The sequence below is a fragment of the Felis catus genome, chromosome C1 (assembly GCF_018350175.1).
Source record: "Felis catus isolate Fca126 chromosome C1, F.catus_Fca126_mat1.0, whole genome shotgun sequence".
Classification (NCBI taxonomy): Eukaryota; Metazoa; Chordata; class Mammalia; order Carnivora; family Felidae; genus Felis; species Felis catus.
The window spans coordinates 42,241,029-42,264,176 of NC_058375.1; the positions used below are offsets into that span (position 1 = coordinate 42,241,029).

A 23,148-nucleotide genomic window follows, 5' to 3' on the forward strand; every position below is an offset into this window, starting at 1 on the left:
TTTTATTATAGCACTATTTTAACAGCAAAAAAATAGAAACAAGACTCATCAGTGGGGCACAGGTTTTAAAAAACTGATGACTACACTATGGAACAGGGTGTCACCATTAAAAAAGAACAAGGAAAAAAAAAGGAACAAAAAAGCTCTAGTATACTAATAGAAAATAATTTCTATCTATTATTCAGTGAGGAAAGCAAAATACAAAACAATGTTTTCAGTATATTTATACCTGTAATAAAAAGGAGATAAGAAATTTATGTATTTGCTTATACTGACATATTTATGGGAAGGCACAGAGGAACTTTTTAACACCAGTTGCCTCCAGCAAGGTGCACTGGTTAGCTAGGAGACAGGTGTGGACAAGAGATTTTCCAGCAGAAATCCCTTTAGACCTTTTAAATTCAAAACACATGAATAAGTTGACTATTCAAAACAAAATTTTTAATTGAAAAATATCATGAAAGAATTCTCAGAGACTTCCACTAAGACTTTAGCTGACATATAAAGGGAGAGGAATGATTTCTGATATGAAACACTTTTAAATTTCATTGCCACAACTCCACAAGAGTACAGACCCATGATGCTAAAATTACTTTTTTTAAATTTTAACTTGTTTTATTTTTTATTTTTTAAAATTTACATCCAAGTTATTTAGCATATAGTGCAACAATGACTTCAGGAGTAGATTCCTTAGTGCCCCTTACCCATTTAGCCCATCCCCCCCTCCCACAACCTCTCCCCGTAACCCTCAGTTTGTTCTCCATATTTATGAGTCTCTTCTGTTTTGTCCCTCCCTGTTTTTATATTTTTGTTTCCCTTCCCTTATGTTCATCTATTTTGTCTCTTAAAGTCCTGATATGATTGAAGTCATATGATTTTTGTCTTTCTCTGACTAATTTCACTTAGCATAATACCCTCCAGTTCCATCCACGTAGTTGCAAATGGTCATGCTAAAATTATTCTGTGAGGTGAATCCAAAAGTAGCCATATCAAATATGATTTGAGAATGTGTCTGAATGCCATTCTTTTCTTTTTTTAAAATTGTTTTAAATGTTTGTTTATTTTTGAGAGAGAAAGAGTGCCAGCAGAGGAGGGGCAGAGAGAGAGGGAGACACAGAATCTGAAGCAGACTCCAGGCTCTGAACTATCTGCACAGAGCCCGATGTGGGGCTCAAACCCACAAACTGTGAGATCATGACCTGAGCCGAAGTCGGATGCTTAACTAAGCCACCCAGGCACTCCATCATTCTTTTCTAAGATGACCTCTGTCCACAGACATGCTAAAGGAATATCTAAACAAATATGTCTTCCTGCTGGAAGAGTGGATTTTACTAAATGAAAATGTGACCAACTCACTCCACTACTAGAAGTCTTCCACAAACACATTCACAAAATTAACTGTTTACTGAATAGCTACCACAAAGCTGGTACGCTAAACTGGGGATACAGGTCTCCATCTTCATAGAGTTTACACACTTAGTGAAAAACAAGAAAACAGAATTCAGTTTATAAGTGTTATAACAGAAGAAACACAACATTTTATTGTTTTGTTTTCTTAGAAAAATTTATGACTAGACCCAAATCTCAGATTTCCTAACTCAGAGATTCTTACCTAACTCAGTATGATATGCCAACTCCCAGACCTGGGGCTGAAAATCTTTACTCCACTGAGAAATTTACGAAAGTATTGCACATAGGAATAGAGCACACACAGGAAAAAACTAAGAAGACTCACCCTACTCTAACAGGTATAAATTTAAACCATTTAATAGAGTGCTTCCCTTTAAAAGCTCAGATAAGTAATGAGGCACCTGAGTGGCTCTGTTGGTTGGGCATCCAACTCTTGATTTCGGATTAGGTCATGATCTCAGTCATGAATTCGAGCCCTGCATCTGGCTCTGTGTTGACAGTGTGGAGCCTGCTTGGGATTCTCTCTTCTTCTCTGTCCCTACCTTGCTACACACAAGTGTTAGCACGTGCACATGCCCTCTCTCTCTCTCTCTCAAAACAAATAAACAGGGGCATCTGGGTGCTCAGTTGGTTAAGCATCCACCTCTTGATTTTGGCTCAGGTCATGCATTCATGGTTTGTGGAACTGAGCCCCACATTGGGCTCTGCATTACACGGACACCATGGAGCCTGTTTGGGATTCTCTCTCTCCCTCTCTCTGCCCCTCCCCCACTCACTCACACTCTCTTACACAAAATAAAAAAATAAGCTTTTTTTTTTTTAATTTTTTTTTTCAACATTTATTTATTTTTGGGACAGAGAGAGACAGAGCATGAACAAGGGAGGGGCAGAGAGAGAGGGAGACACAGAATCAGAAACAGGCTCCAGGCTCTGAGCCGTCAGCCCAGAGCCCGACACGGGGCTCGAACTCACAGACCGCGAGATCGTGACCTGGCTGAAGTCGGACGCTTAACCGACTGCGCCACCCAGGCGCCCCAAAAAATAAGCTTTAAAAACAAGTACACATTAAAAATAATAAAATAAAAGCTCAGCCAAGTAAAACTGAGAAGATATTTGCCACAAGTCTGACATCCATATATATCATCTTAACTATCATGAGTATTATAACAAAGCAGATCATTAACTATTTAATAAATACCTTTGCAAACACTTTCATAGTATATCCCAAGTATTGTACTCTAGGATCAATAGCTGCATAAGTAGCTAGCATTCTTGTGTTATGTTGAGCCTGAAAAATAATTACATATTGGAAAGCATTTCAAATTTATTAAAATTAAACTCAGAAATCAGATAAAAAGATATAATACAATCCAAATAAAATATATAATTGTAAAACTTAAAATACCTATAAATGAATCAAAAACTAATCACAATGTGAAGGAAATATCAAGACGAGTCATAAAAATATTTTTGTCTTAAAATACATTTGAAACATCTAAACATAAATGGTCAGTGATCTGTAAACTTTTAAAATAACAAATACCTGGGTCTATACAGAAAGAGAAACTCACCAATGTATTATATAAACTGATATCGCCTTCTAAACCACTTCGTCTATGTTCAAATTTTACTATAGGCACTTTGGCAGTAGTTATAGGCAAAATGTTTCTTAAACCTGATTTAAGACAAACAAACACAAAAATTTCATTATGTTTTTCATAAAGCTAAAAAATATTTTGTTGTTTTAAAGCTATAATTTAAATTCATACCTGGATGTCTCTTAAGAATTTTTGCCAAATTTTCAATTATTTCCTTACAGTTTAATTTCTAAAAAACAAAAGAAACAAATAATAAAGTTTGTCTAACTCAATTTGGCCTTGTGCAAATTCTACTGTAATGAGGCATTTAATACTAGCATTTCAAATCTCCAGCTAGCTATAAGCTCTACTTATATATGTATAAGGGTATACAAATACACCCTTGCTACTCAAAGTATGTGGTCTATAGACCTGCAGTATCAGCATCGTCTGGAAACTTGACAGAAAGACAGAATCTCAGGCCCCGCCCCAATCTAGTGAATCATAATCTGCATTTTAACAAGATTCCCAGGTAATTCACATCCACATTAAAGTGTGAGAAGCACAAAGACAAGAGAATACTGTTTTCAAATATGTGAATATGTAACTAAGGATGGATATGGTGAAGGTAAAACAGTACAGTGATTAAGAACATAGGCTCTGAATTTAGACAAACAATCTTCAACTAAGTATTAACTAGCTGTGTGACTGTGAATCCTTAACCCTCGGAGCCTAATACTATAAAATCAAGATAATGATAAATGTCTACCCTACCAAGTAGTTGGAAGAATTACACGAGACATGTATGAAAGCATTAAGCAGCATGCTTGGCACAAAATAAGCACTTTAAGTCTGTGAGCTATTATTATTATTATTATTATTACTATGTTGATGAGGAAAAGTAATCCAATTATTACACAATCTACTTTTTCAAGAAAATTCTTACCCCCACAAATTGAAATATATTGATTTTTTTTAAACCAGAGACAGCAGAGTTGAAATGTAACAATAACCGTGATACAAGGAATAGGGAGATAATGGCATTATAAATTAAATGGATTAAGTTGAATGGTATATACATCAGTGCCCACACTTTCTACTAAAATCACTTTTGTATATCCCTAACGTGCTCTTTTTAGCTATAAGAGACCAGAAGCTATTACAACTTAACGTGAGGATTTCAAGGGAACCTTTAGTTACTAATTAACACATAATAAAATAAGAGATAATTTTTCTCTTTATTATGCAAGGATACAATTTATGCTAAATTATAAGTTTCAACTATGGCTCATCTAGAAGCAAATTTAATTTTTTTTATTGTTTCAACTTTCCAATGTTAATGGCACAGATTATATATATAACAGACAAACCCTTAGTGACTAGAGTCTGACTATTAAATTTTACATAGAAGGTATCTAAACCCTAACCTCTTCCCTGGGTAAAATCATTTCCTACTCCCTCAATTCTTGCTCTTCAAAATGGAGAGGGGAAGCCTATTTCCAAGTAGATGGCACCGAGCAGAAGTTAGTTAAGGAGAACTAAAACATTTACAACTTTTCCATTTTTTAAAGAATAAGATATTAAGGGCGCCTGGGTGGCTCAACTGGTTAAGCATCAACTTTTGATTTCAGCTCAGGTCATGATCTCACAGTCATGAGACGGAGCCCTGCATCAGCCTCTGCACTGGGCATGGAGCCTGCTTAAGAATCTCTCTCTCCCTTTCCTTCCTGCCCCTCCCCTACTCACATGCACACAAATGCACGCTCTCTCTCTCTCCCAGAAAGAATTAACTAATTACAAGGAAAAAAAAGAATAAGATGTTAATACTAGAAGCAGTTTCTTAGGGCCAGAAATAAGGATCAACCAGACATGTTTACTCTGCCATCTTTACTATGGTTCTGCCATCTTCACTCTGATTCTAACAATTTAAAAGCCACCTTTTGAAAAAATGTTCAGAAACCCACAGTACACGATTCTGAATTCTTTTATAATAACACTCTATACTGACACCACTACAGATGCCAGAAGCTTGGCCACACCCCAATCTTGCAAGCAGTCCCTGATCTTGAAACATAAATTCCAACAGCTATGTTCCTAAAGGAATGAGCAACTATAGGGATCCCCTCCTTTTTAGTGGCTGCTAGGAAGGCCTGGGATACTTCCCTGTCCAATCAGTCCCTTTCTTTAGTGGAGCTTGGACAATCTTGTTCCCACTACTGAAGGCTGATACACGAAGAAAGAAAGCACAAGTACCCACTCTCACTGCTGAGACTGCTCTGGGGGAAGGTCTGCTCCTGGCATCTCACAGTGAAATTCCAAAAGTAGTGATTAGGTTCTACAGTACTATTAGTACTAAATTTCAGCTACATTATGGGTTAAATAAATTACAGAGAAGCAGTGAGATACAATGGAAAGAGCATGAACTGTGGAGTCAGACAGACCTGGGTACGAATCCCGGCTCGAACATTTACTAGCTGTGTGAACTTGGGCAAGTCAGTATATCTCTCAAAGCCTCAGTTTCCTCATCTGTAAAATGGGGGAAATTATCTACCTCGAAGGTGGTTGTAAGAATGAAATGAGGCCTCAATAACTGTTAGTTCCCCTTCCCACCCAAAATGCGTTTCTTTACTAGAAGCTATCCTAGAATGCAACATTTATAATAATGCTTTATGGGAAAAAATGTCTTCTAATTGCTCACAAATTCTAAATAACTTGTACAATACAACCTACTTATAAATTAGATGCCCACCTTTATTTTCTATCTTTAGTGATACAAAGATATCACTTAACAGAAGAGATATGAAAAGACAGAGAAAGTGAGATCAATGTTCACTCGTAGTGTAGCACCAGCTTCCCATTGGTTCTAATGGAAAAAACTACAACTCTATGGTATATTAACTTCTCCCAAAAATTCAATACAAAGCACTTTTAACTCAGTGACATTGTTTTCATGATATAAAATTATTGAAACAGTAAATTTACTTAGAGATTTGAATGTCTTCTAAAATGATAGTGCTAAATGCTTTTACATTTCAAATACTACAATTGCTGATATATTTACACAAAGAATGGTACCATATATTTTTACCAATACTACATACATAATTTCAAATATATTCACCACTGGAAAAAAATAAACTTCCACATCCCTTTCCAGACACTAGCTCTTACCTCTGCATTTTCATGGCCTTCCAGGGTCATACAAATATCCAGATCACTATCACGAAATCCAAATCCATTCTTAGAAGAGCCAAATAAGCACAATCTGGCCTTTTCTAAGTAAAGGAAAACAAAAGTCAAAAGTTTTATAATTCGTAGGAAAGAGAAGTCTTTTATTACCTACTAATGGACTAACACAAGATGCTCTTGTCCACTTTGACAGCTTAAATTACCTTCCGTTGCCAGATATACTGAGAAATTCCAAAACATTCATCTAAAGCCCAGATCTTTTGCCCAAGTTCCCACAACCCATGTTTCTAACTGCTATTTACATTTTTCTACAGACATCATAAATTCAACAAGTCAAAACTAAACCTTCAACTTCACCTCAAACCTACTATTGCTCCTATAATCCCTATTCTCAGCAAATAGTATTTTTACCCAATTGCCCACATCAGAGATATATGTGTTATTCTTAATACCACTCTCTCTCAGCTTCTACATCCAAACAATCACCAAGTCCATTAGCTGCTTTCAATGTAACTAACTCATAAATTCATCCACTTTTCTTCATTCTCCACAACACTACCAATAGTAAAGTTTAATATTTAGAGATTTACCTCCTAGAAATTAGTAAACTAGTTTTTTCGGGGCACAATTCAAGTAGTTTTACAAATATCACCTAAGTACATAGAATTAATTCTCCTCCCAAAGTGAGTGATTAATCCATTTGATATAAATTATGATGGGATTATCCTTTCATATTTAGTGTCAGTCAGTAACAGCTACCACTTCAAACAAGCTGTACCTTAACTGGATTGGATTTCTTTCCATATTAATTCCTGTAGATTACACAGTTAAAAAACAAATTCTACATTTTCAAAACCTAATCCTCCAATTCAGTTCTGATGTCCAACTTGAAATTTCAATGGCAACTGAGAAACATGAAAGAAGCTATGTTCATCAGCAAATAAAAATGTGCATAAGCTAAATATAATACTTAGATTTGATCAGGACTGTATATACTAGCAAATATAATGGAAAATGTAATCTTATATAACAGATCTTTCATAATATACATTCATTCCATTATAAATCAACTCTTTATCATTTCCTAAAATATTTGGCCACAAAACTCTCGATTCTTCATCCCCATGCCCAAAACCTATTCCTTCTACTATTTTTGCCATCTCAGTTAAACAGTACCACCCAACTACTCAGGTAAAAGCTTTGAAACTGTCCTTGACACCTTTTTTTTCCTTCATATCTAACATGTAAGACTTCAGCAAATCTTATTAGTTCTACACTCAAAATATGTCCTAAATTTGACCCCCTTTCATTGACTCTTTCAGATGTTATTATGTCTCATCTGAATGTATACAACAGTTTTTAAATGTTCCACTTGCTTCTATTCTTATGGACCCATACTCTACTCTCTCAGATCATACCACTTAAGTGTTAACTTCCAGAAGCTTCTCATTAGACACTCAAAATTCAAAGTCCTTCTACCAACATCTATAAGGCCCTAATGACTCAATCTCTAGACTATGTCTCAGACCTCATCTTTCTATTACAGTCTACCTCACAACTCCACTCCAGACACACTGACTTCCTGCATGGCCTTCAAGCATACCAAACATAATTCAACCTTGGAGTATTTGTACTTGCTACTCTTTCTCTCTAGAATGTTCTCTCCTTAGACATTCATATAACTTGCTCCCTCATATTATTCATGGCTCTCTTCAAATGTGACTTTATCAGAGAACTACCATAATAGTAGAGAGAACTACTCCATCACTATCCTTTCAACTCCTGTACTTCAATAGCATTTATTATTTCCTGATATTAAATTGTATACCTGTTAGTTGACTCTGTCTATTCCTCTTAATATAAGTTTTATGAAAGCAGGTTTCACCTTTTGTATTGGTACTATATTCCCAGCACCTGTTTTAGTACCTAACCATAACATTCAATGAACACTTAAAATAAACAAAACTCTGATTGGGTGGCTATAATAACAAAAACAATCAATTTTTAACATATGACATACCATCATATTCTTTTTGAATAAACTTTTCCAAGCCAATTAAAATTTGCTCCCTGTTGTGTTGTTCAGAAAAGGGTGGTGATAACTCATCTAAAAAAAGAAAAAGGAAAAAAGTAAGGAAAACAGAATCTGAAAAAGTCATCAATTTTTTATCCTAAACTCTTTACTTAAAATTTCATTATTTGTGGGGTGCCTGGGTGGTTCAGTCAGTTAAGCGTCTGACTTCGGCTCGTCATGATCTCACGGTCTGTGGGTTCGAGCCCCGCATCAGGCTCTGTGCTGACAGCTCAGAGCATGTAGCCTGCTTCAGATTCTGTAACTCCCTCTCTCTCTCTGCCCCTGCCCTGCTCATGCTCACTCACTTGCTCTCTCTCAAAAATAAACAAAACATTAAAAAAAAATTTTTTTAATTTCATTATTTGTTAACTTCTCTGACTTTAAAATCGTAAATATTACTAGGGAAGGAAGGGGCAGAGGGAGCACAGAAAAATATTTTTTATAGGTCTATGTACATTTCACATGATCATTCCTCTATGAAATATCTGCAAAATATATTTACTTCTACAAATTATTTAATATTGTTTTCTGCAGACATTCTGCTCGCTCCCAAAAAATGCTTGTTTTTCCTACCTGTTAAATCAATACTCATCTTGTTATGCGAGGTACCTGACCCATTCAAACCTAGCAGTTCCCTCAAATACATGGTCAAGATCTTTTCTATAAACTGCTTTGCCCAACCACAGCCTTCAATGACTTCTCCTTAAATTAATTTCCTTAGTTCTCCAAAGCACTTGCCAATTTGTACTAACCATTTAATTTTCTAGGTATTCCATTTATGTTCACATTATTTTTCCACATAAGACCAAATATTCTTTTTTTTTTTTTTAACGTTTATTTATTTTTGAGACAGAGAGAGGCAGAGCATGAACGGGGGAGGGTCAGAGAGAGGGAGACACAGAATCTGAAACAGGCTCCAGGCTCTGAGCTGTCAGCACAGAGCCCGACGCGGGGCTCGAACTCACGGACCACGAGATCATGACCTGAGCCGAAGTCGGCCGCTTAACCGACTGATCCACCCAGGTGCCCCAAGACCAAATATTCTTAAGAGTACTCTTTTTCCGGGGCACCTGGGTGGCTCAGTCAGTTAAGCATCCGACTTCGGGTCAGGTCATGAACTCACAGCTTGTGGGTTCGAGCCCTGTGTCAGGCTCTGTGCTGACAGCTCGGAGCCTGGAGCCTGCTTCGGATTCTGTGTCTCCCTCTCTCTCTGTTCCTCCCCCGCTTGCACTCTGTCTGTCTGTCTGTCTCTCTCTCTCAAAAATAAATAAAGATTAAAAAAAAAATTCAAATACCAATTAAAAAAAATAAAAAGAGTAATCGTTTTTCTTTTCTATCGCCTCCTCTAGACTCATCCCCAAGAGTTAATACAGTAATAGGAACAAAGGAGTAATTTACTGTAATGATTTAAACTAATATTCAACTTTTGAAAAACAAATGTAGCATCTGTGTTTGCAAGCTGAATACAGGCATACCTCATTTTATTACACTTTGCTTTACTGCCCTTTGCAGATACTGTGATTTTCACAAAATGAAGTTCTGTGGCAACCCTACACTGAGCAAGTCTACCAAGCACCATTTCTCCAACAGCACTTGCTCACTTCATGTCTGTGTCACATTTTAGTAATTCTCACGACATTTCTTTTTTTTTCTTTTTTTTTTCTTTTTGTTCCTATCTTTGTTTTTTTGTTTTTTACTTTTATTTTTTTTTCAATATATGAAATTTATTGTCAGATTGGTTTCCATACAACACCCAGTGCTCATCCCAAAAGGTGCCCTCCTTAATACCTATCACCCACCTTCCCCTCCCTCCCACCCCCCATCAATCTCACAACATTTCAAACTTTTTCATTATTATATGTTATGATTACCTATGTTCAGTGACCTTTGATGCTACCATTGTAATTGTCTTGGGGTGCCATAAACTGTACCCACATAAGATGACAAACTTAATAAATTTTGTGTGTGTTCTGGATGCTCCACTGACCACCCATTTCCCCCACCTCTCTCCCTCTCCTTAGGGCTCTCCATTTTCTGAGACAACATGCTACTGAAATTAGACCAGTCAATAACCTTATTATGGCCTCTAAGTGTTCAAATGAAAACAAGTATCACATGTCTCTCACTTTAACTCAAAAGCTAGAAATAATAAAGCTTGTAAGGAAGGCATGTCAGAAGTCAAGATAGGCTGAGCGCTAGGCTCTTGCACCAAACAGCCAAGTTGTGAATACAAAGGAAAAGTTCTTGAAGGAAATTAAAAGTGGTACTCCAGTGAACACACGAATGATAAGAGAGTGAAACAGCCTTATTACTGACATGGAGAAAGTATAAGTGGGTCTGAATAGATCAAACCAGCCACAACATTCGCTTAAGCCAAAGCCTAATCCAGAGCAAGTTTCTAATTCTCTTCAATTCTATGAAGGCTGAGGTGAGGAAGCTGCAAAACAAAAAGCTTGAAGCTAGCAGAGGTTCACGAGGTTTAAGAAAAGCAGCAATCTGAACAAAATACAGCATCCTTTCTTGATTAAAAACCCTCAAGAAAGTAGGGATAGAAGGAACATACCTCAACATCATAAAGGCCATATACGAAAGACTCACAGCTAATATCATCCTCAATGGGGAAAAACTGAGAGCTTTCCCCCTAAGGTCAGGAACACGACAGGGATGTCCACTCTCACCACTGTTGTTCAACATAGTGCTGGAAATCCTAGCCTCAGCAATCAGACAACAAAAAGAAATAAAAGGTATCCAAATCAGCAAGGAAGAAGTCAACTTTCACTCTCTGCAGATGACATGATACTCTACATGGAAAACCTGAAAGACTCCACCAAAAAACTGCTAAAACTGATACATGAATTCAGCAAAGTGGCAGGATATAAAATCAATTAACAGAAATCAGTTGCATTTCTATACACCAATAATGAAGCAGCAAAAAAAGAGAAATCAAGGAATCGATCCCATTTACAATTGCACCAAAACCCATAAAATACCTAGGAATATACCTAACCAAAGAGGTAAAAGATATGTATGATGAAAACAATAGAAAGCTTATGGAAGAAACTGAAGATGACACAAAGAAATGGAAAAACATTCCATGCTCATGGATCAAAAGAATAAATATTGTTAAAATGTCAATACTACCCAAAGCAATCTACACATTCGATGCAATCCCTATCAAAATAACATCAGCATTCTTCACAGAGCTAGAACAAACAATTCTAAAATTTGTATGGAACCAACAAAAGGCCCTAAATGGCCAAAGTCCTGTTGAAAAAGAAAACCAAAGCTGGAGGCATCACAATTACAGACTTCAAGCTATATTACAAAGCTGTTATCATCAAGACAGTATGGTACTGGTGAAAAAACAGACACACAAATCAAGGAAATAATAGAGAACCCAGAAATGGGCCCACAAACGTATGGCCAACTAATCTTCGACAAAGCAGGAAAGAATAACCAATGGAAAAAAGATAACCTCTTCAGCAAATGGTGTTGGGAAAACTGGACAGTGACATGCAGGAGAATGAACTTACACCATACACAAAAACAAACTAAAAATGAACGAAAGACCTAAATGTAAGATAGGAAACCATCAAAATCCTAGAGGAGAAAACAGGCAACAACCCCTTTGACCTCGACCACAGCAACTTCTTACTAGGCATGTCTCTGGAGGCTAGGGAAACAAAAGCAAAAATGAACTACTGGGACCTCATCAAGTTTATAAAAACCTTCAGCACAGCAAAAGAACATTCAACAAAACTAAAAGGCACCGACAGAATGGGAGAAGATATTTGCAAATGACTTATCATATAAAGGGTTAGTATCCAAAATTTATAAAGAACTTATCAAACTCAACACCCAAAAACAAATAATCCAGTGAAGGAATGGGCAAAAGACATGAACACTTTTTCAAAGAAGACATCCAGATGGCTAACAGACACATGAAAAGATGTTCAATATCACTCATCATCAGGGAAACAGAAATCAAAACCACAATGAGATACCACCTCACACTTGTGAGAATGGCTAAAATTAACAATTCAGGAAACAAAAGATGTTGGCAAGGATGCGGAGAAAGGGGAACACTTTTATACTGTGGGTGGGAATGCAAACTAGTGCAGCCACTCTGAAAAATAGTATGGAGGTTCCTCAAAAAATTAAAAATAAAGTTACCCTATGACCAAGCACCAGTAGGTGTTTATCCAAAAGATACAAAAATGCTGATTCAAAGGGCACAGGCACCCCAATGTTTGTAACAATACTATTAACGATAGCCAAATTATAGAAAAAGAGCCCAAATTTCCACTGACTGATGAATGGATAAAGATGTGCAGTGTGTGTGTAAGTTTGGGTCATGAACCCACAGTTCGTGGGGTCGAGCCCCACGTCAGGCTCTATGCTGGCCTCTCAGAGCCTTGAGCTTGTTTTGGATTCTGTGTCTCCCTCCCTCTCTGCCCCTCCCCCACTCATACTCTGTCTCTCTCTCTGTCTCTCTCTCTCAAAAATAAACATTAAAAAAAAAAAGTGAAAACAAAAGAGATGAGTATAAGGGAAAGAAATAAAAACAGAGAGGGAGGCAAACCACAAGAGACTCCTAAACACAGAGAACAAACTGAGAGTCTCTGGAGGGGTGCTGGGGGGGGATGGGCTAAATGGGTGATGGGCATTAAGGAGGGCACCTGTTGGGATGAGCACTGGGTGTTACATATGTAAATGATGAAGCATTAAATTCTACTCCTGAAACCATTATTATACTATATGTTACCTAACTTGGATGTACATAAAATTTTTTAAAAAGAGAGAGAGGAAGCCATTTGAGTAACATAAAAGTGCAAGGTGAAGCAACAAGTGATCCACTATATCTAGCTGAGATCATTAATGAAGGTGGCCACACTAAACAATGCAGACAAAACAGCCTTATAATGGAAGAAGATACTATCTAGGACTTTCATGGCTAGACAGGAAAAGTCAATGCCTGCCTTCAAAGCTTCAAGGGACAGGCTGACTATCTTGTTAGGGGCTGATGTAGCTGGAGTCTTGAAGTTGGAACCAATGTTCATTTACCATTCTAAAAATCCTAGAGTTTAAGAATTATGTAATCTACTATGCCTGTGTTTTATAAATGAACAAAGCCTGGATGACAGCAAAACTGTTTGTAACATGGTTTACTGAATATTTTAAGCCCACTGTTGAGACATAATGCAGAAAAAAAAAAATTGCTTTCAACATGTTCCATTGACAATGCACCTGGGCACTCAAGAGCTCTGGCAGAGATCTATAGTAAGATTAATGTTTTCATGCCTGCTAAGCCAACATCCATTTATTCCACAGTCCATGGATCAGGAGTCATTTAAACTTTCAAGTCTTATCATTTAAGAAATCTATTTTGTGGGGTACCTGGGTGGCTCAGTCATTTAAATGTCATGATATCACAGTTTGTGAGTTCAGCACAGAGCTTGCTTGGGATTCTCTCCCCACCCCACCCCACCCCACCCCCCACCTCTGTGCCTCCCCTGCTCACTCTCTCTTTCTCTCTCTCAAAATAAATTTAAAAACTTAAAAAAAGAAATCCATTCTGTAAGTTTATAGCTGCCATAGTGATTCCTCTTTTAGAGCTGTACAAAATAAACTGAAAATCTTCTGGGAAAGGAATCACTATTCTAGACGCCATTAAGAGCATCTGTGATTCATGGGAAGAAATCAAAATAGAAACCTAAACAGGAGGAGTCTGAAAGAAGTTGATTCCAACCCTCATGGGTGACTCTGAGGGGTTCAAGACTTCAGTGGAGGAGTAACTAAAGATGTGGTGCAGAGAGCAAGGGAACTAGAATAAGAAATGGAGCCTGAAGATGTGACTGAATTGCTGCAATCTCATGATATAATTTGAATGGATGAGGAGTTGCTTCTAATGGAAGCGCAATAAAGTGGCTTACTGAGATAGATTCTCTGAACTTCTGAAGATGCTGCAAAGATTGTCGAAATGACAACAAAGGATTCAGAATATGACATAACTTTGTTGATAAAGTTGATAAACTTAAGTTGATAAAACTGACTCCAACTTTGAAAGAAGTTCCACTATGGATAAAACAGCTACCTAAGGGCACCTAGGTGGCTCAGTTGGCTAAGTGTCTGACTTTAGCTCAGGTCATGATCTCATGGTTCATGGGTTTGGGACCCACATTGGGCTTTATGCTGACAGCACAGAGCCTACTTGGGATTCTGTCTCTCCCTTGTTGCTCTCTGCCCCTTCCCCCACAAATAAACATTAAAAAAAATAGCTATCTAACAGCATCACATACTACAGAGAAATCATTCATAACAGGAAGAGTTAATGTGGCAAACTTCATTGCTGTCTTATTTTAGAAATTGTCATAGCCACCCTGATCAGTCAGCAGCCATTAACAATGAGACAAGACCCTCTACAAACAAAAAGACTATGATTCGCTGAAAGCTCAGATGATGGTTAGCATTTTTTAGCAATAAGGCATTTTTTAATCAAGGTATATACATTGTTCTTCTTTAGACACAATGCTATTGGACACTTAATAGATGACAGAGTAGTGTAAACATAACTTTTATATGCAGTGGGAAACAAAAAAATTCACTTAATTCACTTTACTGTGGTACTCACTTCATTGTGGTGGTCTGGAACCCAACCCACAATATCTCTGAGGTATACCTATAGCTGAATTACAGGTGATTTTTTTATTATTATTAAAGTGGTAAAACTATTCTGTATGATACCATAATGGTAAATACAGGATACAATGCACTTGTCAAAATCCATAGAACTTTGCAGTACAAAGAGTAAACTTTACAGTAGGCAAATTTTAAAAATATCATCTAGGTGGTTGGGGACTAGGATGGAATGCAGGCTGTGACAAAAAGAATCTACATGTGTAAGACAATTTCACTCAAAGTGAAACACACACTTCACTGTAAGACTAAGGGCAAAAGGGATTATGCATAAGTACTATAGTTGATAAAAGTTATTTCCCATAGGGGTATTAGATAATAGTTCTGATAATGTTATACATGTGTACTTAAATGTAACAACTGAATAAATGGGTAGCAGATGATGGGGCCAGTTTTTTCACTGTTGGAGTGGGAAATTTACAGATAAGCAGAAAGAAGAGACTTGAATGAGCCATGTGGTAATGTATTCAAGTTGGAGACATCAGTACAAAAGTCATGTTTAACTTAATATAAGATGGTCACATATAGAAATTTTTATAGATACAAGCATATATTTAAGTTAGTGCATATACCTAATTTTCTCACTCAGAGAGGGCCTAGAAGCAACAACAGCCCATAACAGCAAGCACGATAGCATCCAGATCTTGGTTTCTAACACCATTCTCCAATAAAAGGAACCAAGGATCTTTGGAGACGTATCTAATTCCAGGACTGGGGCAGAAAACATACATGATGAGCCTGGAGCATCTTGTAGTACCAGAAAGTAAGGAAGTGCTTAAAAAAATAAATAAAAAATAAAACGAACAAGCAAACAAAAAAAAACCCCGCACACTGATGGGAGTATAAGTCACAGGAACCAACTGAAAGAATTCCCAATGGCCAAATCTGGAACAATTTGAGCAAAAGAAAAAGTAGTATTAGATAATAACCCAAAGTACAAAATATCCGTGAGCTCATATAAAGACATATAAATGAATAAATAAATAAAAACAAATGTACTGTATTGTATCTTAATAAAGCTGTGGGGAAAAATGTGCCACAAACCAGCTATTCAATGCCTTGGTATTACCTAAGAGAAATCAAAATGTACATCCATTCCCAGACCTGCACATAGATATACAGAGCAGATTTATTTATAATAATCAAAACTTAGAAATGAGCCAAATTTGTAGCAACAGGTGGATGGTAAACAAATTGTGGCTCTTCCATATAATGGAACACAACTCAGCAATAAAAATGAATAAACTATTTATACACATAACATGGATGAATCTCAAAATAATTATGCTAAATGAAAGAAGCCAGGACCCCAACTCAGAAAAAGAGTACATTCTAGGTGATTCTATTTATATAAAACTTTAGAGAATGCAAACTAATGGATAGCAATTAAAAGCAGGTAAGTGGTTGCCTGGCAAGAGGGTGGGATAGGAAATAAGTGGGAGATATTACAATGGGGAACTAAATGTTATTACATCAAAAATTTTAACTTATCTGGGCACAGCAAATAATTTAAAAAAATATTTGTTGAGTGAAGGTTTATCCCAGGTTCACCATAAGTGTTTGTTGAATAAAATTATGTAAGGCATTTCCCAAAATATCTTTATAGCCTTTTCTCCCTCAATTATCTTTCTTATACTCTACCAAACCTAAGGCAATTATTCTCCCAAAGAAATTATACACCCTACACTTTTGTGTATAATCTCCTAGATCTGAAAAAGAGTTCAAGGTCCAACTCAAATGCCACATCATTAATTCCAATCCCTGTGTTCTACCCCAGTTAAAATACTGTTTGCCCTGCATTTTGTTTCCTACTACTACAGCATGTAATACATTCTGCTTCCAATTATGGCAATTTTTATACATATCATACTTCCATCTAGAGCAGAACTGTGCAAGAGCAATGCAGTGATGGAAATGTTGCCTATCTGGCCTGTCCAATTCAGCAGCCACCAGCCACATGTAACTACTCACTACTCGGGTTGTGGCTACTAAAAATGAGGAATTTAATTTTTAATTTTAATTAATTTCAATTTAAATAGTGGCTACCATATTAGACAGCACAGATCCAGAGTCTAAGCTCTTTAAAAGCAACACATAATTACAAGAAACATAATGCCAATAAACTCATATCTTTCAGTACTCACTCTAAATCTCAATGGACTAAATGCTCCAAACAAAGACATAGGGTAACAGAATGGATAAGAAAACAAGATCCATCTATATGCTGTTTACAAGAGACGCACTTTAGACCTAAAGACACCTTCAGATTCAAAGTAAGGGGATGGAGAACCATCTAATGTGTTAGTGGTCAACGAAAGAAAGCCGGAGTAGCCATACTTACATCAGACAATCTGGACTTTAAAATAAAGACTGTATCAAGAGATGAAGAAGGGTATTATATCATAATTAAGAGGCCTATCCACCAAGAAGACCTAACAATTGTAAATAGTTATGCTCCAAATGTGAAGCACCCAAATATATAAATCAATTAATCATACACATAAAGAAACTCATTGATAATAATACCATAATATTAGAGGACTTCAACACGCTACTTACAGCAATGGACAGATCATCTCAACAGAAAATCAACAAGGAAACAATGGCTTTGAATGATACACTGGACCAGATGGACTTAACAGATACATTCAAAACATTTCAGCCTAAAGCAGCAGAATATATATTCTTCTCCAGTGCACATAGAACATTCTCTAGAATACATCACATACTGGCACACAAATCAGCCCTCAACAAGTACAAAAAGATCAAGATCATACCGTGATTTTCAGACCACAATGCTATGGAACTTGAAATCAACCACAAGAAAAAATTGGGGAGGTAGCAAATACTTGGAGACTAAAGAATAGCCTACTAAAGAATGAATGGACTAACCAAGAAGTTAAAGAGGAAATTTAAAACTACATGGAAGCCAATGAAAATGATAACACCACAGCCCAAAACCTCTGGGATGCAGCAAAGGTGGCCATAAGAGGGAAGTATATAGCCATCCAGGCCTTCCTAAAGAAGGAAGAAAGATCTCAGATACACAACCTAACCTCATGCCTTAAAGAGCTGAAAAAAGAACAGCATATAAAACCCCAAACCAGCAGAAGACAGGAAATAATAAAGATTAGAGCAGAAATCAATGCTATCAAAACCAAAAAAGCAGTAGAACAGAGCAATGATACCAGAAGCTGGTTCTTTGAAAGAATTAACAAAATTGACAAACCCCTAGCCAGTTTGATCAAAAAGAAAAAGGAAAGGACCCAAATAAATAAAATCAAGAAAGAAAGAAGAGCGATCACAACCAACACAGCAGAAATACAAACAATAATAAGAGAATGTTATAAGCAATTATATGTCAATAAAATGCGCAATCTGGAAGAAATGGACAAATTCCTAGAAATATATAAACTACCAAAACTGAAACAGGGAGAAATAGAAAATTTGAACAGACCCATAACCAGTAAAGAAAGCGAATTAGTAATCGAAACTCTCCCAAAAAACAAGAGTCCAGGGCCAAATGGCTTTCCAGGGAAATTCTATCAAACATGTAAGGAAGAGTTAACACCTATCCTCAAAGCTGTTCCAAAAAATAGAAATGGAAGGAAAACTTCTAAACTCTTTCTATGAAGTCAGCACTACCTCAATTCCAAAACCAGACAAAGACCCCACTAAAAAGAACTATAGACCAATTTCCCTAAAAACATGGACGCAAAAATCCTCACCAAGATAGCAGCCAACTGGATCCAACAATACGTTAAAAAAATTATTCACTACGACCATGTGGGATTTATACCTGGGATGCAGGGCTGGATCAATATCTGCAAAACAATCAATGTGATTCATCACATCAATAAAAAGAAAGGACAAGAACCACATGATCCTCTCAACAGATGCACAGAAAGCATTTGACAAAATACAGCATCCTTTCTTGATAAAAACCCTCAAGAAAATAGGGATAGAAGGATCATACCTCGAGATCATAAAAGCCATATATGAAAGACTCAACGCTAATATCATCCTCAATGGGGAAAAACTGAGAGCTTTCCCCCCTAAGGTCAGGGAGAAGACAGGGATGTCCACTCTTACCACCATTATTCAACATAGTATTGGAGGCTTAGCCTCAGCAATCAGAGAACACAAAGAAATAAAAGGCATCCAAATTGGCCAGGAGGACGTCAAACTTTCACTCTTCGCAGAAGACAGGATACTCCATATGGAAAACCCAAAAGACTCCAAAAAACTGCTAGAATGGATCCATGAATTCAGCAAAGTCACAGGATATAAAATCAATGCACAGAAATCGGTTGCATTCCTATAGACGAACAATGAAGCAAAAGAAAGAGAAATCAAGGAATTGATCCCATTTACAATTGCAACAAAAACCATAAAATACCTAAGAATAAATCTAACCAAAGAGGTGAAAAATCTATACACTGAAAACTATAGAAAGACCCCAAATAGCCAAAGTAATCTTGAAAAATAAAACCAAAGCTGGAGGTATCACAATCCCAGAGTTCAAGCTATATTACAAAGCTATAATCATCAAGACAGTATGGTACTGGCACAAGAAAAGACACTGAGATCAATGGAACAGAGAACCCAGAAATGGATCCACAAATGTATGGCCAACTAATCTTTGACAAAGCAGGAAAGAATATCCAATGGAATAAAGACAGTCTCTTCAGCAAGTAGTGCTGGGAAAACTGGACAGCGACATGCAGAAAAATGAATCTGGACTGCTTTCTTATATCATACACAAAAATAAATTCAAAATGGATGAAAGACTTAAATATAAGACAGGAAACCACCAAAATCCTCGAGAAGAAAGCAGGCAAAAACCTCTTTGACCTTGGCCGCAGCAACTTCTTATTCAACACTCCTCCAGAGGCAAGGGAAACAAAAGCACAAATGAACTACTGGGACCTCATCAAAATAAAAAGCTTCTGCACAGCGAAGGAAACAATCAGCAAAACTAAAAGGCAACCGATGGAATGGGAGGAGATATTTGCAAACAACATATCAGATAAAGGGTTAGTATCCAAAATCTATAAACAACTTATCAAACTCAACACCCAAAAACAAATAATCCAATGAAGAAACGACATGAATGACACTTCTCCAAAGAAGACATCCAGATGGCCTCCTGACACATTAAAAAATGCTCAACATCACTCATCATCAGGGAAATACAAATCAAAACCACAAGATACCACCTCACACCTGTCAGAATGGCTAACATTAACAACTCAGGCAACAACAGATGTTGACGAGGATGCAGAGAAAGAGGATCTCTTTTGCACTGCTGGTGGGAATGCAAACTGGTGCAGCCACTGTGGAAACAATTATGGAGGTTCCTCAAAAAATCAAAAATGGAACTACCCTATAACCCAGCAATTGCACTACTAGGTATTTATCCAAGGGATACAGGTATGCTGTTTCAAAGGGGCACATGCACCCCAGCGTTTATAGCAGCATTATCAATAATAGCCAAAGTATGGAAAGAGCGCAAATGTCCATCGATGGGTGAATGGATAAAGAAATGTGGTATATATATACAATAGAATATTACTCAGCAATCAAAAAGAATGAAATCTTGCCATTTGCAACTATGTGGATGGAACTAGAGCATATTATGCTAAGCAATATTAGTCAGAGAAAGACAAGTATCATATGACTTCACTCATGAGGACTTTAAGACACAGAACAGATGAATATAAGGGAAGGGAAGCAAAAATAATATAAAAACAGGGAGGGGGACAAAACATAAGAGACTCTTAAATATGGAGAACAAAGAGAGGGTTGCTGGAGGGGTTGTGGGAGGGGGGATGGGCTAAATGGGTAAGGAGCATTAAGGAATCCACTCCTGAAATCATTGTTGCAGTGTATGCTAACTTGGATGTAAGTTAAAAAAATAAATTAAATAAAAATTAAAATAAATAAATAAAAGCAACACATAACGGACTCTGTATTCCCTTTGGCATTTACCACAGTGCTGTGCATTTAATAGGCATTTAATAAATATCTGTTGTTGGGTGTCTAAACTATTAAATAACCTGTACCAAAACAAAACGTAAGCAAACTGTTTTTAAATAAGAAAATAAATATTCAAAATCTAACAAAGAATCTATTCACAATAGCCCTAATAATAAAAGACTTACCAAAACATCTTTTACATACTAAATCAAGTATTTCCCGAAATCGATTTGTCATTGGTGGTAGAGGTTTTAGATCAATTTTCCTGAAATCCTCTGGACAATCATTTTTTGAATGGCCATCTTTTTTGCAGATGCTGCATACTATCGTTGGTGGCTATACAAATGTAAAAAAAAAAATTATCTAATAAACTATTGAGGGACTTCATCACCACTTAGAAAGCAGGTCCAAAAAGACTCTTCTATTTAACTCAATTCTGATAACCTGTGCTTTCAGGAGGTTAAAAAAAAAAAGCATATAAATAAAATGCAGTATTAAATGTAAAAAACACATTTTTGAGCAAACACTTTAATGTTTCTTCCCCACTAAAATGGTATTATCAAGATGAGATTTACCCAAATACATAAGATACAGAAAATACCTGAAGAGGTAATACATATGGGTTAATGCAAACATTTTGGTCAGCTCCCAAAATGAAATCTGTGCATTAATTTTAACCTACTAAAATCTTTTTTTTTTTTAATTTTTTTTTTCAACGTTTATTTATTTTTGGGACAGAGAGAGACAGAGCATGAATGGGGGAGGGGCAGAGAGAGAGGGAGACACAGAATCGGAAACAGGCTCCAGGCTCCGAGCCATCAGCCCAGAGCCTGACGCGGGGCTCGAACTCACGGACCGCGAGATCGTGACCTGGCTGAAGTCGGACGCTTAACCGACTGCGCCACCCAGGCGCCCCAAACCTACTAAAATCTTTAACAACGTAGACTATAAAGAAATTTCATGGTTTTTTTTTTTTATGTTTATTTAATTTTGAGAGAGAGAGACAGAGAGACAGAGAGCAAGCGAGGGAGGGGCAGAGAGAGGGAGACACAGAATCAAAGCAGGCTCCAGGCTCTGAGGTGTCAGCACAGAGCCTGACGTGGGGCTCAAATTCACGGACTGCGAGATCATGACCTGAGCTGAAGTCAGACACTTAACTGTCTGAGCCACCCAGACGCCCTGATTATAAAGAAATTTCAAAAAAAGGAAGGAAGAAAAGAAAAGGAAGAAAAGAAAAGAAAAGAAAAGAAAAGAAAAGAAAAGAAAAGAAAAGAAAAGAAAAGAAAAGAAAAAAGAAAGAGAAGAGAAGAGAAAAGAAAAAAGAAAAGAAAAGAAAAGAAAGGAAAAAAGAAAAGAAAGGAAAAGAAGAAATAAGAAGAAGGGAAAGAATGGAAGGAAAGGAAGGAAGAAATAAATTTGAAGTGGCAGTTTTCATTTCACTCCAAACACTTTCTATCTTCATAGTCAATTGTAAAACCCTCCACTTGGCTAGTTGGTTCAATTTATTACATTAGCATGGTACTCAAGAAACCAAACTGTAAGGCTGACCTCTAAAAATAACTTTGCTTCATACAAGGAATAACTCTTATGCAATAGCCACAAAGTTAACTGCAAACCCTATACCACCATTTAAAATGTATTCCAATGGTGGGGCACCTGAATGGCTCAGTCAGTTAGGCATCCAACTCTTGGTTTCGGCTCAGTTCATGATGTCACAATTTTGGGAGCTCAAGCCCCACATTGGGATCTGTGCTGGTGTGGAAGCCTGCTTGGGATTCTCTCTCTTCCTCTCTCTCTGCCCCTCCCCCACTCACTGTCTCAATCTCTCTCAAAATAAACTTAAAATTTTTTTTAAATAATAAAAAAATTAAATTAAATTAAATTAAATAAGATGTATTCCAATGGACTATCAGACAGGTAGTGAAAACAGTAAAAATGTATCCCAACTACTTGAACAAAACACATAGTGAAGGAAGAGCACCACTCCTTTCTTTATTGTAATATGCCTAGATTTCAAAGAGCTTCCTCCTCCAGGATTAGCTTAGATATTTACCTAGCCATGACCTCTGATGCAAATTACATACAAAAACCTCTACGTGTGGCAATGCTGTGCTATAGGCTAATTAACAGTACCATGGGAATTTTTCTTAGCTTTCAAAACTTCTTTTTAAAAGATTTATCAGAAAATACTAGAAAAATGTTACATATATCTAGAAAAAAATT

The 23,148-nt window shown here is 36.8% G+C and overlaps 1 protein-coding gene across 19 annotated transcripts in view; it reads right to left on the reverse strand.

Moving 5' to 3' along the window:
* TUT4 (terminal uridylyl transferase 4) overlaps positions 1–23,148 on the reverse strand; it is a 152,743-nt gene that overhangs the window by 42,180 nt on the left and 87,415 nt on the right. For all 19 annotated transcript variants that reach the window (XM_045035822.1, XM_045035819.1, XM_045035831.1 and 16 more), the window contains 6 exons: positions 21,111–21,261; positions 8,197–8,283; positions 6,159–6,262; positions 3,180–3,237; positions 2,982–3,085; positions 2,609–2,698 (listed from right to left, as the gene is read on the reverse strand). In XM_045035822.1, coding sequence (XP_044891757.1) covers positions 2,609–2,698; positions 2,982–3,085; positions 3,180–3,237; positions 6,159–6,262; positions 8,197–8,283; positions 21,111–21,261 — 594 coding nt within the window. The remainder of the gene's footprint in view (positions 1–2,608; positions 2,699–2,981; positions 3,086–3,179; positions 3,238–6,158; positions 6,263–8,196; positions 8,284–21,110; positions 21,262–23,148) is intronic.